Source organism: Eufriesea mexicana, unplaced genomic scaffold, assembly GCF_001483705.2.
Source record: "Eufriesea mexicana isolate 0111107269 unplaced genomic scaffold, ASM148370v2 scaffold307, whole genome shotgun sequence".
In the NCBI taxonomy this organism is placed as follows: Eukaryota; Metazoa; Arthropoda; class Insecta; order Hymenoptera; family Apidae; genus Eufriesea; species Eufriesea mexicana.
In genome coordinates this window covers 58,813-76,544 of record NW_016908458.1, presented here as the reverse complement: position 1 = coordinate 76,544, position 17,732 = coordinate 58,813, and the positions used below count along the sequence as shown (strand labels likewise).

The 17,732-nt window shown below is 33.7% G+C and overlaps 1 protein-coding gene across 2 annotated transcripts in view; it reads left to right on the top strand.

Moving 5' to 3' along the window:
- Positions 1-17,732, top strand: part of bru3 (CUGBP Elav-like family member bruno 3) — a 552,999-nt gene that overhangs the window by 510,005 nt on the left and 25,262 nt on the right. The window contains exons 5-6 of one of the 2 annotated variants that reach the window (XM_017911632.1): positions 15,561-15,704; positions 16,921-17,056. In XM_017911632.1, the coding sequence (XP_017767121.1) occupies positions 15,561-15,704; positions 16,921-17,056 (280 nt within the window). Of the gene's footprint in view, positions 1-15,560; positions 15,705-16,917; positions 17,057-17,732 lie in introns of both variants that reach the window. The other variant, XM_017911631.1, reaches the window with a different exon arrangement.

Here is a 17,732-nt window from a genome sequence, read left to right as displayed (position 1 = left end):
TTTTACTCGGTTCTTAATTTTTATTTTTATGAACTAAGGTTTTCGACGGTGATATATATATATTGTATGAAATATTCTTCCGAGATGGGAGGGGAAGATTTGGTATTTATTTATTATATATTTATTTAATATATATTTGAGATACGTTCAATTGACATACAAAGAATTGCAGATGTTATTTTATTTTAAAGTATATATTTTTATTACGAGCTAAATTGGACTAAGAGTAAAGTATTACTAAAAGATTGGAGTAATAATCGATTTATGATTATTCTGCACACCAAAATTTTACTCGGTTCTTAATTTTTATTTTTATGGACGAAGGTTTTGGATGGTGATATTGATTATGGGAGACGTTCTTGTGAGATTGGTTGAGATGATAGGGGATGATTTGGTATTTATATGGGGATACGTGTGATTGGCAATCATAAAATTATTTTATTCTAAAGTATATATTTTTATTACGAGCTAAATTAGACTAAGAGTAACGAACTACTAAAAGATTAGAGTAATAACCGATTTATGATTACTCTGTACACCAAAATTTGCCCATGAACTCACTCTGGAACCCTAAATATATCCTGCATGTATGGAAATATAAGAGAGATTTTATCATGATCCTTCTTTCTGTTCTGGCTTTTAATTTTGTCAATGAAAATTTAAAGTTGGATATCAAATCTAGGGGACCCATTTCATTGTTTTTAATTTTAGTTTCTGTGGAAGAATTTTTAGATGTTATTATGGGGTGTAACTATGTCAGATATTAAATAAAGGAAATGATATTTGTAATATTCTATTCGTTATTTAATTCTGCTTTTATGTATAATAATTGGGAGAAGGGAGAATATTATTGTATAAATAAATTGGTAGGATATTTTCTTCTTCCAAGAAGTTCTTCAAAAGCTATTGCAGATACCTCGAACTAATAATAAATTGAATATAAAAATTCTTAGACTGAGAAGAATTAATATTTTAAGATTTCCAGTTTCCATCGACAGAAATGAAAATACCGAATCAATATGGATTAATAATCGATATGTTACCTAACTCCTTCGACCTCATATCTATTTTTGCATTAGAATCGACTGAAAATATCATTTGAGAACCTTCGTGAATTCATACAGAATTTTATTTGGTGTTCTTGTAGGTTGAATTGTTAAATTAATTAATTAAGATTCTTTTTCTGGAAAGGTGCAACTTTGAACCTCATTATTATAAACAGACTCCTTCACAACATGCTATAATAAATAAAAACATTAGTACAAATTCTTACCTTTCTTGTGAAGACGTTTAAATCTGCTATTAGACAAAGAAAATAGCCAGTCACCCACTGGAATAGAATTTTAATATTTTACATCAATAATAAGTTAAATATTATAATATATATATATTATCACAATAAATCATATTACAGACCCATTTAATATTAATATAATACAATATTATTAATTAATAGTATTTTAATAATATCCTCAGGAAGTGAAACGAACTTTGCATAAAAATACGAAATTAAGAAAAATAGAAAATCAAATATTCTTTCTTTGAACATGCCAAAGTGTGAAACATATTATAATAAACAAAAACTTTAGTATAAATTCTTACCTTTCTTGTGAAGACATTTAAATCTGCTATGAGACAAATAAAATAGTCAACCATGCATTAGAATAAAGTTTTAATATTTTACATCAGTGGTAAATTAAATATTACAATATATACCATTTAATATTAATATTATACACTATTATTTATTAATAGTATTTTAATAATACCCCCAGAAGCTCAGACAGAATTTGGATGAAAATACGAAATTGAAAGAAATGAAAAGTGGAATGCTCTTTCCTTGAACCAAAGTGTGAAACTTGTAATTCGAAATGCACCAGAGAATTGGATAGTTTAGGTCCATCTCTCCGTTTCGGATTCCGACAGAGAATCGTGGACAAGAGGCAATCGGCGTTCCGGCCAGTCTTGCGGTTCCAGTTGTATCTATTGAAATTACCAGCTGGCGAATTGGCAAGTGTGATGGTGCAGCTAACGGGAGAACCTCCAATCAGTAGGTAATTGCTTCATTCCGTTGCCAGGTCCGGTGCAATATCGCGGTTCTGTGAGCCGTACCTTTCTCTTTCAAAGATTCTACCGATCTCAAAGGACCGTGGCATTTTTTCGTTTACATCGAACACGCCGAGTGCGTGAATTTCGATGGAATATCCGGTTAAACGAGTTCCCCATCTCCGTTCATATTCCATGATCTAGAAAAGCGTATTTTAATATCGTCAAACGACTTCAAATGTAGTCAAGGATCATAGTTTTCTAGGGAATGCTTAGATTTTGGATGTATGAATTAATTCCAGTAAACATTTGAGTAGATTGGGATCTAAAATGTCACCAGAATAGTAAGTCTTCTTTTCAATCAGAGAAATTTTTTAATTTTTATTTATGTGAATTTCAAAGTAGTATTTGTAATTTGCTAGGTATTCACTTTGTCTATTATTGACAACTTTACTAACAATAGGTGTGGTTTGTTTTGGTATCAAAATATTTACTTTGGCGAAGATTGAAAATTTGATAAAAAGAATTGCAGCGTGGAACAAACAATTCCAACATGGCGGGTGCCTGGTACTAGATCAGTCGGTGGCGCCATCTCTTTGCCTATGGTTGTCGGTCAAGAGCTACGTCGATGTTAGAAATGAATTTAATCCAAATGAAATGTTTATACAATTTCATGATAATTATTACAAGCATAAGGATGCACATTTAAATAGTTTCGTTTGCAATTTAATATTTATATATACCCCGATGTGTTGTTGCAAAGGAAGGAATTAATTCTGGTGTCGTGGCCAAGTTGTGTAAAATTAATCTAATAGTTAACGTGTTAAAATAATATCGTATACATAATTATAAGTTTGACGATGAATTTTTCTAATCCCTTCATCAAAAACTATATAAACTCTTGTACATGAAAGGCAGATCTTGATAAAGGAAAACTTACAATGTACAGTGTAATACCTAACTATATCATAGATCACAGATTTCTTCCTCCAAGATTATGCGAATGCTCGCACGAGAAACATGAATATTAGCAAAAAGAATTCTGCCAAGTATAATTTAATGTGCCTAATTATATAATAAATTGCAATTTGTTCCCTTAAAATTACACAAACCCTCGTGCAAGAAACACGAAGGATTAACTAAAAATACCCTGAGGAGTACAATTTAATAACTATTGGATATATTATATTCCTATATGTGCTTACTCTCAATTCCAAGATTACAAATTTTTTAAGATTACAAATTTACAACCGTGAAACCCAAAATTACCAAAAGGAGCACGCCAAAATTACATTTTGATACCTGACTGTCCCATAACCTAACCTATACTCCGTCTAATGAGACGAGATACCGAATGCAACGACTGCACGTGATGAGTGCGTGATGAGATCAGGGCCGACTTCACATTACCCGAACCCAGACCTAATGATCATGTAGAACTTTTTACAACAGTGGAACAGTGTAAATTTTGAAAATTCTTTCAAGAACCTACGATAACTGCGCAAATGTCTTTCCAGAATCTCAAGAAAAGAGACCAACAGTTAACTGAGCAGATCATGCAGTCATTAATGTAAACATTAGCATCTCGTCTCTCCGAACGGAGTATAGGTTATCCCACAACTGTCCTACAACCTAACCTAAAAATCATACAAAAGGTCCATAGCCAACGCGAGCCATGAACAGAAATGAATGCTTTGCGGAAGACCGCCATGTTTGACGATAAGCGGACTGCAGATCTGCTGCAAAGTAGATTCTCTATAATCATAAGCATCGTTCGACTCGTTTCCGGCGATTTACCATAACAAAAGCCGAGAACCGTTTCGCTGGTACAAAAGTTCATCTCGCTGAGCCCCGTGTAACGAAGACTTTGTATATACCGGCGCACTATAACGAGACTGTGCGCTTTTGTATCACGGATTTTAAAGAGACAACCTACACGGTAAAGTGTACAAACATAACGAGCCGAGGAGTGGAGGCTTCAAACGTTCTCCTCGTGATATCGCTTGGGGTGGCTTTTTCTTTTCGCGTGTAGTTCAGAACGTTGGATCGGAATTAATGAACCGTAATCCCCCAATAATGAGGCTTCGGCTTCACTGGGCTCTGATACGACCTCGGCACCCTTCTTACCCCCACCGCGCGACCCAACGCCACCCTATATATCGACGTGCATGCGCGACGCGCGTGTAAATGTCATATACGCCACGCGACTTGGCGCTACGCGAGAGATAGAGCCCGCTGGTGGGGGAAGGCCTTCCAACGCTTCGAGGCTGTCGACGCGAGACAAATTATTTTCCTCAACAACACGCGTCGATGCTTTTCACCGCGCATAACGAGTTGTTCGAGCGGCTCTCGCTCGTAGAGAGAATACAAAATGTCGTGCCATCCCCGCCGTCCCCCGCCTCTTTACGAGCCGTCCTCCAGCCTGTCGATATTTTTCCCAGCTTTACGAAGGAACGCCCCTGAATATTTTTGCCCTGCGAATTTTCCCATCGCCAATGACCTCGACGCCGAGGTTCCCGTTACATCCTTCCGCTGCCGATCGCGGTGGGGGAAGAAAGATGGCCGCCGTGACGCCACCTGGCGAAAGAAGTTATTTAAAAATTATTTTGTTCCATCATCGAGGGAGAACGACGTCGATGTTAATTTCTTACGCTGGTTCTCTCCTCTCTGTTGGGGAAAATTCGCTGCTCGCTGAAATTCTTCTACGCGGTGACAAAAATATCAACATTCGCTAGCAAGTAACGTGTTTGCAGCCATTGTGATACACACGAGTGGAGTATTTAGACGAAGGAGGATATTTTGAGAATGCTTTCTGCTAGGTAATATGTCGCACAAATGATACCATAGACGCGTTTATTACATTGCACCACACATTTTGAAAATGTATCTCGTTAAATAGAAATTGCGTAAAAAGATCTCGGCACAAAAGGGAAGAAGATAAACGTAAATTAAAAATGAAAGGAAACACTTGAAGCATTTTGCTGCTATAACAAATGCTGCTTGAGTATCTGCACGAAAGAGAACGTTTTAAAAATGCCCTGTGCTAAATAAATATTTCAAGGGAAAATATTCCGCGTGTTAAAAGATATCTTTGTTTGTATAAAAAATTTGAAAAATATAATTGAAGCGTATATAAAGATATAGTTAACTTTTGGTAAAAAGAAAATTTGGATTTGGAGCGAAACGTTTAATTTAATAAATAACATAATGAACGCTAGGGGGAAAGATTACTTATTGACCGCGAAACTAGGCCAATTAAAACAAATTGATAACTTTCTGAATAGCAACACGTCGTTGGCGATGTTTATTAAACGTCCACGCGATAATCGTGCTACCTCTGATATTAATATATCCCGTGCTGAAAATTAAAGATATCTCAACTTCCGTTTCAGACTAGCCCGAATAAGGGAAGGAAACAACACGTATGAGTTTCGCCGGATACTCTTGATATTAGTTACCGTAATGTGGAAAGTTGTATCCAACCATGAAACCCGCATAACTTTTATGCCTTGTAAACTGCGGTCGGATCCTGGTTTCCTTGGAACGCCGCGGTTATACGCGCGTTTGGCCCTATTCGACTTGGCTGTAAACGAAACTTTTAATAATTGCGACCCGGTCGTTGCCTTCCCTCATCCTTCGTCGTCTTTCGCTGAACTTGCCTGTGTACACGATTCGAGGAACACCGATTTTCTTCGACTCTCGTACTCGTGTTCAGGAGTTAAGTGGAGGCTCGCGTAAAATGCTAATGAAGCCTAGTGACCGAGAAAAATGTCATTGGTTCATCTCGTTCAGGAGCTTTTAATGTTTTGCTGCAAGAATTTTGAGGTTATTTTCTCTTTTGGCGAAGTTTCGTGGGAATTATAGGAGCGATGTTAGCGCCACCTGTCTACACTGCAGCGCCATCTTGGTAAGGTACCTTCCATTGGGATTCGCGTGCTTTGGATGGGTTAAGGATAGATTAGGTTATTGGGTTTATTAGATACGATATTTTGGAAACTAAAAAAATGGTCGTGAAAAAAGATATTGCTTCATTTCGTTCAAGAGCTTTTAATATGTTTTGCTACGGGAATTTTGAGGTAATTTTCCCTTTTGGCAAAGTTTCGTAGGAATTATAGGAGCGAAGTTAGCGTTGAGTGTACGCAGCGCCATCTGTCCACACTGCAGCGCCATCTTGGTGGGTACCTTCTATTGGGACTCGCGAGCTGTGGATGGGTTACGGATAGGTTAGGTTATTGCATTTATTAAATACGATATTTGGGAAACTACGAAAAATGGTCGCGAACCGAGGTATCGCTTCATCTCGTTCAAGAGCTTTTGACCCTTTGCACTCGACGAGTTTTTCGTTGCAGAAAAATAGTAATTCGAGGACTTCCTGTCATAAAGTCGAGGACATTTTAAAATGGCAAATAAGAAATCCCATACATATTAAGACGTAGAATTATTTTACTTCGACATTGCACGCATCATTAGGTAATTTTAAATTTAATATATTAATTAACATTGATTTTTAGGATCTAATTAAATGGCGACTGAGGGGTGCCTCTCGAGTGCAAAGGGTTAATATGTTTTGCTGCAGGAATTTTGAGATAATTTCTCTTTTGGCGAAGTTTCGTAGGAATTATAGAAACGAAGTTAGCGCCATCTGCTTACACCACAGCGCCATCTTGGTGAGGTACCTTCTATATGGACTCACGAACTGTGATTTGCGTTACGGATATGTTAGGTTATGAAGTTTATATTTGGGAAACTGCGAAAAATAGCATCGGTTCATCTCGTTCAAGAGCTTTTAATATGCTTTGCTGCAGGAATTTCGAAGTAATTTTCTCTTTTGGCGAATTTTCGTAGAAATTATAGGAGCGAAGTTAGCGTTGAGTGTAGGCAGCGCCATCTGTCCACACTACAGCGCCATCTTGGTGGGTACCTTCTATTGGGACTCGCGAGCTGTGGATGGGTTACGGATAAATTCATTGGGCTTATTAGATACGATATTTGTAAAACTGGGAAAATAATTTTTTGGAAAAAGGTGGTACTATAATGTATAATTCGTGACGTGTATTATTAATCTATGATTTTATTCATTATATCTATACTCTTTATTATACAGCTATCCTTATGATGGTGAAAAGTTATCAATAAAAATTTAATCAAATTTTCTTTTGTCTTTCTGACGTTTTTAATCTAATATTCTAATATTAATTAGATATCTAATATTATCTAATATCAATATCTGATGTAATATTAATTAATAATCTAATATTCCTTTTCATCGACTAAATTTTTAATTTGTAGTAATTTTATTCCCATCGTGTATGCTTAACTTCAAATTTCCAAGCTGTATAGAAGGAATTGGGTCTACATTCCATTAATTTATATAATTTGCTTTAAGATACATAGTGATTCATGGAAGTATTAGTATCATCTAAAATTGCTGATTATCTATTATACTATGTACTCGTACCAACGTAGTTAACATTTTTATTCGTGTCGTAAAAAGATAAAATTATTCGAAGAAGATAAAAGGCGGTGTTACTCACTTTATATCCTTTGAGAGAAGATTCATTGTCTTGAGATTAATCCGGAATGCGGTATCTCTCCACCAAGTCAGAATATAGTACTCCACACGATTGAACTATGATCTAACTCTCGAACTCTTCGATTCTAAACTTGATTCTTGACTTCTGCCCTCTGAAGCTCGATTCTTTATCTTCTCTAAACTTCGGTCCAACTCTCTATTCTCGGAACTTCTCACAGACCCAAGCATTCTATTCAGAAGCTCTTCCTTCATCCTCAGACTCCTAACGTTCTATACTAAATGTTAAGGTAAAATTAAACTAGCCTTTATTTACACCATCACACGTTTTACAAGACATTAACTGTATAATCGAATTACAGTGTCACAAAAATCCAATTTTTCTAACTCACATATAACAATTATACATCATATAATTCATCCCATGAAGAAGGAAAGATTGACTCATCTTCTCATATATTGGAATTTATATGATAATAAAATTACTCAAATTTGTTGTTAAAAATGGACACCAATATCTTCTACGTTTTTTAACAGTTAGCACATTAGTATATTTAGATAAAAATATTTAATAATAAAAACATAATCATAATAATGATAGTTGCTATAAACTATTTTAAACTACTTTTATAGATTGACACTTTCTAAAAAATTCTCCCTCTCTCACTCTTCGCAGATATAAAACCAACACTCTCAAAACTTGCATAATTTGCAAAAAGATTTATCTACGTCAAGTGCATGATGGAGAAACCAGCCTTATGTAAAGAGTGTAATAAAGTAAATATTTTATTTGTAAAAATAAAAATACATGTTTGCTTATTTTATTATAAACCAAAATTTACGTTGCGAATTATTTTCTTGAATAAATTAATAATTTCTTTCAAAAAATCAACGGTTATTTCATAAGGGGTTATTTCATCCCTTATGGTAAGAATAGGTACGTGTAAAGTACCGGTACGTTTAGTATTAACCTAAATTGATAATCCTATTAACAATCTACAAATATTTCACTTTAATATTTAATACTATACTACTCGAAATACAGGGTGTCCCAAAAAGACGCATACACACTTTAATACCTTATTCTTTCTAATTTTCATTCTCTTCTTTTCTGTCTTTATAATCACTCAAAGTGTGTACACATTTTTCTGGGACACCTTGTATTCATATCTGGAAAAAATGAAACTTAATTAGCCCCTAACATGGAATACTATTCAGTCATGGTCCTGTCTTCGTCCACATTGACCCAAACTCCCTTCACAGACATAATCTCTCTACACAACCACTGCTATTCCAACCCTACCAGCTCGAACCCGTTGAACCATTAATTTATCCGATCTCCACGATTTTTGTTTTTTTTCTCTTTTTTTTTTTCTTTTTTTTTCACTCGATATCATCGCGACAGGGGTGTAACGCGCGAAGCGAATATTTTTCGCCGACAAATACCTGTAACGTTTAAAGCCAAATCGTATACACCTCCGCGGAGTGAGAAGTGTTACCGTATGACAAAAATCCCGTGGAACTGACAGATAGCGCAAGGTATTTCAATTTTTTCCTCCGTCCGAAAAATCTGACGCTCTGACCAAATTGACTTCGTTCCAGCCTACGCCTACCTCCGCATTCCATCGAATCTATAAATTTTTATACGAGCTCGTTTTGTCAGCGGTATCTGACGACTCTGTGTAAGAGACTTAAAATAAAATAAAACGGGAAACCGGGGAAGGGGATGAAAGAATCGGGGGTACGAGGGGGATGGAAAATGGGGAAAAAGGACTCGTAAAAAGGTTTTACAAATTTCGAATCCGCGTACATCGTGCGTGTACCTTTGACAACGGGCGCCGAAATGTTCGGGGACTACGAAAAATAGTAAAAGCAAAAGCGCTTTTTATGACCAGCACAATGTCGCCCGTGCAATTCGTATCGATGATACTACCCCGCTCGCGCAATCGTCTCCGGTTATAATGCACGCGGACCGATCGATCCGACCGATTTTTGGATCATGCTTTACCATTTTGGTGTTTAACGTGCACACGAGCGTATGCCTCGTGTCGATGTATAGTCTGTGCATCTCTCTGTTTCTGATACAGAGGCACGAGTTATTTTGCACGAATGTGTTTTGAAGAGAGTCGTATGTGGGTTTGAATTATTTCGAGGCTTTTCTCGGATCATCATTTACCATTTTGGCATTTAATGTTCATGCGAGTGTATGCTGCGTGCGTGTGTTTGATATAATAACCTGGGTCACTGTTATTGTTATGTCAAAAATTATTAATAAATGTAAGAAGAACGGGACTTTATCTCACTTATTTTATAATATATTGTGATATAAAATATCACTAAATGAGATGAATTAGTGATATGAAATATTACTAAATGGGACAAATTGTGAGTGTATATTGCGTGTGTGTGTTTGATATAATAACCTGGGTCACTATGATTATTGTGTCAGGAATTATTAATAAATTTAAGAACCGGAGTTTATATCATTTATTTTATAATATATCGTGATACAAAATATCACTAAATGAGACAAATTGTGATATATTAATGCGAATTTTTATTTCAATTTCTTCTCTTTAATCGGAGCATTATGAAGTTTTATACTCTAGAGCCTCCAGTGAAATCTAGAAAATTATAAAATCTAGATCATCTAGATCAACCATGGATTTATTAATATATAAAATTTCACGAATTTCGTGAATTTCAATAATTTCAAAATTAATAATGAAATCGATGGATGAATTTTTGTAATCGATAAATGAAACAAATAAATTACACATTTTTCTAGACAATATTAATACTGATATTAATACTCGACGTGCTATTAAAAATTGCCTGAAATTCATGGATGAAACATATTCAAAAAATCAGTACAAGAATATGAATTTTTATTTTAATTTCTTGTTTTTGATTGGAGCATTTCCAGGTTTTATACTCTAGAGCCTCCAGTGAAGTATAGTAGATTCTAGTAAAATCTAAAGCACTGCTGGATTTATTAATATATAAAATTTCACGAATTTCGTGAATTTCAATAATTTCAAAATTAATAATGAAATCGGTGAAAGAATTTTTGTAATCTATAAATGAATAGAAATAAATTACACTTTTCTAGACAATATTAATACTGATATTAATACTCGACGTGCTATTAAAAATTGCCTGAAATTCATGGATGAAACATATTCAAAAAATCAGTACAAGAATATGAATTTTTATTTTAATTTCTTGTTTTTGATTGGAGCATTTCCAAGTTTTATACTCTAGAGCCTCCAGTGAAATCTAGAAAATTATAAAATCTAGATCATCTAGATCAACCATGGATTTATTAATATATAAAATTTCACGAATTTCGTGAATTTCAATAATTTCAAAATTAATAATGAAATCGGTGAAAGAATTTTTGTAATCGATAAATGAAACAAATAAATTACACATTTTTCTAGACAATATTAATACTGATATTAATACTCGACGTGCTATTAAAAATTGCCTGAAATTCATGGATGAAACATATTCAAAAAATCAGTACAAGAATATGAATTTTTATTTTAATTTCTTGTTTTTGATTGGAGCATTTCCAGGTTTTATACTCTAGAGCCTCCAGTGAAGTATAGTAGATTCTAGTAAAATCTAAAGCACTGCTGGATTTATTAATATATAAAATTTCACGAATTTCGTGAATTTCAATAATTTCAAAAATTAATAATGAAATCGATGGAAGAATTTTTGTAATCGATAAATGAAAACAAATAAATTACACATTTTTCTAGGCAATATTAATACTGATATTAATACTGGACGCACTATTAAAAATTGCCTGAAATTCATGGTTGAAACGTATTCGAGAAATCAGTATAAAATTTATTATAAAGCATACGTACTTCTCGTTCCATCGACGAGTTACGATTTCTAAGATGAGAAAAGAAGGATGACAAGGAAAAAGGATAGTCGAGAGATGGAGTGAAAAGCAGAGGAAAGATCTAGACGGATAAACCATGCAAAATCGCGTGACAAGAAGGGAGAATTTCAGCAAGCGTGTCAACGGGTTACAATATTACCGTCGTTATATAAACTCAGATACGCCCAGCATTTGCATTGATGACGTGAATATAATATATCACCAGAAGCTCGAAAGCTGAGCTTTTCTCCGCAGCCACAATGGCCACTGACCACCTGTTGCCTTTCCATTTATATTTTAGACGCGGTGAGAACGTCATCGCCTTACGTATCCTCGTAAACATCTCGAAAAGGAACGTCTTCTCGCATTGAAAAATGTCTCTGATAATTCCCGTCTTTCCCAATTATTTGCACAATGTCCACGACAGCCGAGACACGACATAATGTATCCTGTGTGCATCAAGGAAATTATATTCTTCGCGACATCTTCTCTGCGAATTTAATGCGGAATGGTAAAATGGCACTTGCATCGAGTAGCATGAGTAACAAACGATGATCATTGTGAAACGAGATACTTTAATTGCACGGTTTTATAGAAGATTCCTCTGTCATGATCTTTAGAGCCAGTAGCTTTCATAGATGGCACCACTAGCGAATGAAATAAATTTGTTAAAAAGATAGGAAATGATATAATATTGTGTCATTTAATATTCTGTGGATTGTTTATATATTAACGAGGATATTTGTATTAAACATTGATAAATGCATCGATGAAATTAATGTTTTATTAAATTTTGCAATTTCTATACATGTAAATAATATTTCCCCTTCTTAACAAGTTGCAATGAATAAAACGGTGAAAATGAAACTGATAGACGCCATTTTCAGAAGATTTGTTAATCCTCAATCGTCACTAAGAATGACGTAATTAATTTCAAAAGATCGATATTCAAAATATGTTAAATCGAAATAACTTTCGTAATTATCTCTGCTCACTGTTATTTCAGAATTTGATAGATAAGCCTTATTCATTGACACTTTGACTACCACACATTTTGTATAAATATAGTACTCCCAGGGGAGCCGCGATAAAATTGCCATTATTCGTAGAATATAATGATAAATTATCAAACAATATTGCAAAAAATGAAAAAAGAAAATGTGGTGCAAATTATTAATGTTTCCTGCTTAAAAAACTTCTCCATTTATTTAAGTTGTTAAAATTTTCCAGAAATGGTTAAAGTGAAACAAACATAAATTTAAAAAATTTGTATCTTGGACACTGATGACCACCATGGCCCCACTAAGGAGACAAGCACTGGTCACTGATGACCACCATAACAGCCACCATAGCAACGTGTTAAAGAAACACTCTTTACCAATATTTTACCACCCCCAGAATTATCTTTCCACCAAGGATTCACGATTCAGGAGCTTAAAAAGCCTCGATATGCGTTGAAACGATGATCCAAAAATGATTTCTTCCATCTGATTCGATCGCAGCGCCACCACCAGAGGCGACTGAATGTCGGCCATTTTTCAAAGCGGGAGGAATTAAAGGGAAATTGGCGCGGTTTAGTGGAAGCAAGTCAGCTGGTGGAACGGTTAATTTTCCAATAAGTAATGGAAGAGGGAAAGGAGGTTGTAATCTTCCTTGATAATCACGTCCGTTGTCGAAGCGGCGTTATTATCAAATTTTCTACGTGTTATAAATTCATAGGGGATGAGAAACGCGCACGCGGTCACGAAGAAAATGCGAGGTTCTAGAAAATTATGCGGCTTTGCGTCGCCGACGGTAATCCCCTAGCTACAGCGCCGTCCCGTCTCATGGAAATTACGAACCGGGCACGTCTGACAGCAGTATCTGATCCTGCATTTCAGACTCGCTTGTCATAGCATAGCAATTTACATCGTGAGCAACTTAATCCTAACACGATAAATCGCGTAACAGCCACTCCGCAGCGGTCTTCCGGCATTTCTGTCGTTCGCGTCCTGTTTGCTCATTGGATCCGACGATTTTTCGTTTTAGTTAACACTTTCCTCACGGGAAGGCTCGAGATTAGGTTTCGAAATCGATGTTTAGTCGGTGATTACTTTAGCGGAAGACAAATAAATTTTATTGCGATGCTGGAATCAATTTTTTGGGGCGAACAATATTAATTATAATTTTCCAATCTTTCTTCGTTTAATTTTTAATTAAAGCAGTTTTAATTCTAATAAACAGATTATTCTGGCAATAATTTTTTGATACACAATGTTATGATTTTATATTTAACGTTATTTTATAATAATTTTACGTTTTTCTATTAGGAAAAACAATTAATAATTACTATTGCGATGGTGGAATCAATTTTTTGGGTCGAAAAATATTAATTATAATTTTCCAATCTTTTCTTATTTTATTTTTGGGACGAACAATATTAATTATAATTTGCCAATCCTTTTCCTTTTATTTTTTAATTAAAGCAGCTTTAATTCTAATAAACAGATTATTCTGCTAATAATTTTTTGATACAGAATGTTATGATTTTATATTCAACGTTATTTTATGATAATTTTATATTTTTCTTATGTGGAAAATAATTAATAATTACTCCTTCAGTGTAATTGGTGTTAGAATGCTACACTGTGATGAAATTGAGTGTTTCAGTGCATATAAAATTCCTTTTCTGTGGCAAATAAATTTTATTGCGACGGTGGAATCAATTTTTTGGGACGAACAATATTAATTATAATTTTCCAATCTTTTTTCCTTTTATTTTTTAATTAAAGCAGCTTTAATTCTAATAAACAGATTATTCTGCCAATAATTTTTTGATACAGAATGTTATAATTTTATATTGAACATTACTTTATGATAATTTTATATTTTTCTAATGGGGAAAATTATTAATAATTACTCTTTCACTGTAATTGGTGTTAGAATTCTATAATGCAATGTAATGAAATTGAATGTTTCAGTGCATATAAAATTCTTTTTCTGTGAAATAAAAATTGTATATTTATAGGAAATTGTAATAAATAGGAAGATTACAAATTTATAAACATGAAAAATTTATTTGTGTTGTTCATATCTATATATCGAAGTAGCTTAAAAATGAAATTGTTTTTAAAATAAGGTGATGTTTGCAGGGTTATATATAATGGTAAATGTGTAATCAATTTTAGTTTAATTTCGACAAAAGTAATTTATTTTTAAATTATGCAAGGAATTTGATTCTATCTAGCTAATACGCCAAAGCACCGGTAAGATCTAAACACGCAAACTAGTTTGACCTAGTTGGGTATCCAAAAATAGAGTAATAGATATCAAAAATAGGATAATTATGAAAGTTTTATCAGCCAGGACAAACTTTCACGTACAGAGGTTTTCAAAGATTTTCCACGTATTAACAAACTCGAAGAAAATTATCCCAGAAATTAGCAATATTGATATAAAATTCTGGTTAGTATTATATTATACTAAAAACACAGAACGAAGAAAAATATCATTATTGACATACAACATCGTATAAATAAAAATAAATAATTATTTCCCAAAGATACTTCGATATTTATTAATGAAAAATTGATTATATTTCCAAAAATTGAATATTCAAGAAAATGCACTTACTTTCTAAGTATTATGCTTAATATTTAACACAGTCTTATACATAAAAATTGTAGTATTTACAAGAAAAAATATTATTATTGACATAGAACATCCTATAAATAAAAATGAATAATTATTTCTCAAAGATCCTTCGATATTTATTAATGTAAAATTAATTATATTTCTACAAAATGAATATTCAAGAAAATGCACTTACCTTCCAAGTATTATACTTAAAATTTAACACAGTTTTATACATAAAAATTATAGTATTTATTTTCTTTCTAAAAATACTATGTTGAAAACTGCTGTTTAAGTATTTAATACAATTTTGTACATAGAAAGCACAGTATTAATTTTCTCTATGGAAATACCATGAAATTTACTGTTTAGGTATTGCACTTAATATTTAATTCAATTTTGCACGGAAAGAGATATAGTATTCGTGAAATGACGATTATGGTAAATAATAAATTGTAAATCTTTTCATTTCAGGGAGCGTCATCCAGCTTGGTAGTAAAGTTCGCAGATAATGAGAAAGAGAGACAAGTAAGACGCATGCAGCAAATGGCCGGCAGCATGAGCGTCCTTACCCCTTTCGTCTTCAATCAGTTCGGCGCTTACAACGCCTATGCTCAGGTGGGTCACATTACGGATAATGGTTCTCGCGTTACCACATTACCGTCTGGTTGTTCTCGTTATCGCGAATCACAGCCTGTAATTGTTTCTGTCTTGTTAGAAGCGACCAACGATACTCGATATCGTCCTATTAATCGAATTCTTCTCTCGCATCCTCACCACCAAGTACGTCGAAATTCGTATTACGAACTATTCGTTTGATATTCACTCCCCAACTCTTTCTTAAACTTCTCTTAAAAATTTAACTTTTTACCCATTCGTTACTTTCAAAATTACCATTTTAGTTACCAAAAGTTACTAGTTCACTTTAAATGTGGATAGTATAATATAGTATTAAGCGAAGCTTGGGTATTTTAATCTTTGGGTATTTTATTCTTAATCTTTGACGTCAACAAGAAATTGCAAGTAAAGAAATGAGTACAAATTTATTGTAAAGTTATTTTGTTCCAAAGTGTCATTCGAAATTGGAGAAAAATTTTAAACAGTCGTTCAGAATTAATAAAATACATTTATTATATACTTCTTCTGTCAATCTACGTTTATGTATTCCGTATAACCTCAACTGATAATGATCAGAGGAATTATGCAATTGGCAGATATAGTATCATATTAAGCGAAGCTTGGTTATTGAATTTTTGACGTCAAAAAGAAATTGCAAGTAAAGAAATGAAATTCTAAATAAAAATTTGTTTTGAAATTATTTTGTTCGAAAGTGTCATTCGAAATTGGGAAGAAAATTTTAAACAGTCATTTGGGATTAATTAAATACCTTCTTTATATACTTCTTCTGTCAATGTACAAATATACCCTCAAGTGACAATGACTAGATGAGTTATGCAATTGACAGATATAGTATAATATTAAGCGAAGCTTGGTTATTGAATTTTTGACGTCAAAAAGAAATTGCAACTAAAGAAATGAAATTTTAAATAAAGATTTCTTCTGAAATTATTTTCTTCGCAAATGTCATTCGAAATTGGACAAAAATTTTAAACAGTCATTCGAGATTAATGAAATACATTTTTTACATACTTCTTCTGTCAATCTACGTATGTATTTGTATCCTCAAGTGATAACGAGAAGAATTGTATGCTAATGGGTTAGATTTCTTTTGTTCGTCGCTGTATATTTTCTTGTAATTTTTAAAACTACGACAATTCAATGTGAATACACCTGACTGACCGTATCTTCGATATAAACATTCTACTTACAGCAGCATGCAGCTCTCATGGCTGCTGCAACTGCACAAGGGACGTACATCAATCCAATGGCGGCGTTGGCACACGTTGGCGCTGCGCAACTGCCGCACGCGATAAATGGCATGCCAAACACCGTCGTTCCACCGACTTCCGGTATGTCTTTTCTTCCTTCGTCGCATCCTTAATGCCACTATCTCATATACATTTATATCCGAAAGAGAGCAAAATAAAATGCTATTCTGTCATACGATTCGCGAAAGTCGCGAGTACCTGAGTACTGTCAACGATCATCGAATTGGGATTTGACACTTTCCTGAATAAATTTGCGTCGCGAGTGTCGTAGCTGTTCTCGATTGCTTAAATACATGGTCAGTATATATATATCACATTGTGACGGAATTCCCGTGAGTGACAGGCGATTGAGGACGATCATGTTTATGCAAATTACTCGCCTATTCATCGCTAGCCGCCACTTTACTCGAATGAAAAACGAAGAGTGCGGATAATTGACGGGATAATTGACCGAATTGTAATCGGAGTAATAGGCTCAAAAGAAGCTTTATTTTTAAATATTATTCTGCCCTTTTTATTTTACAAAATTTATAAAAGATGTTACAAGAATATTTTCTAATTCGATCATTATAAATTATTATATAATTTATATAATTTAATCGCTTAAAATCGATTATACAAATTTTTGGAAAAAGATATTAGAAAGCTTAATTATTCCTAAACACACTTCGTTATTTGAGATTACTTCTTTCTTAAAAAAATGTAGAAAATATTATATATTATTATATTATAATTTAATTGCTTAGAATCTGTTATA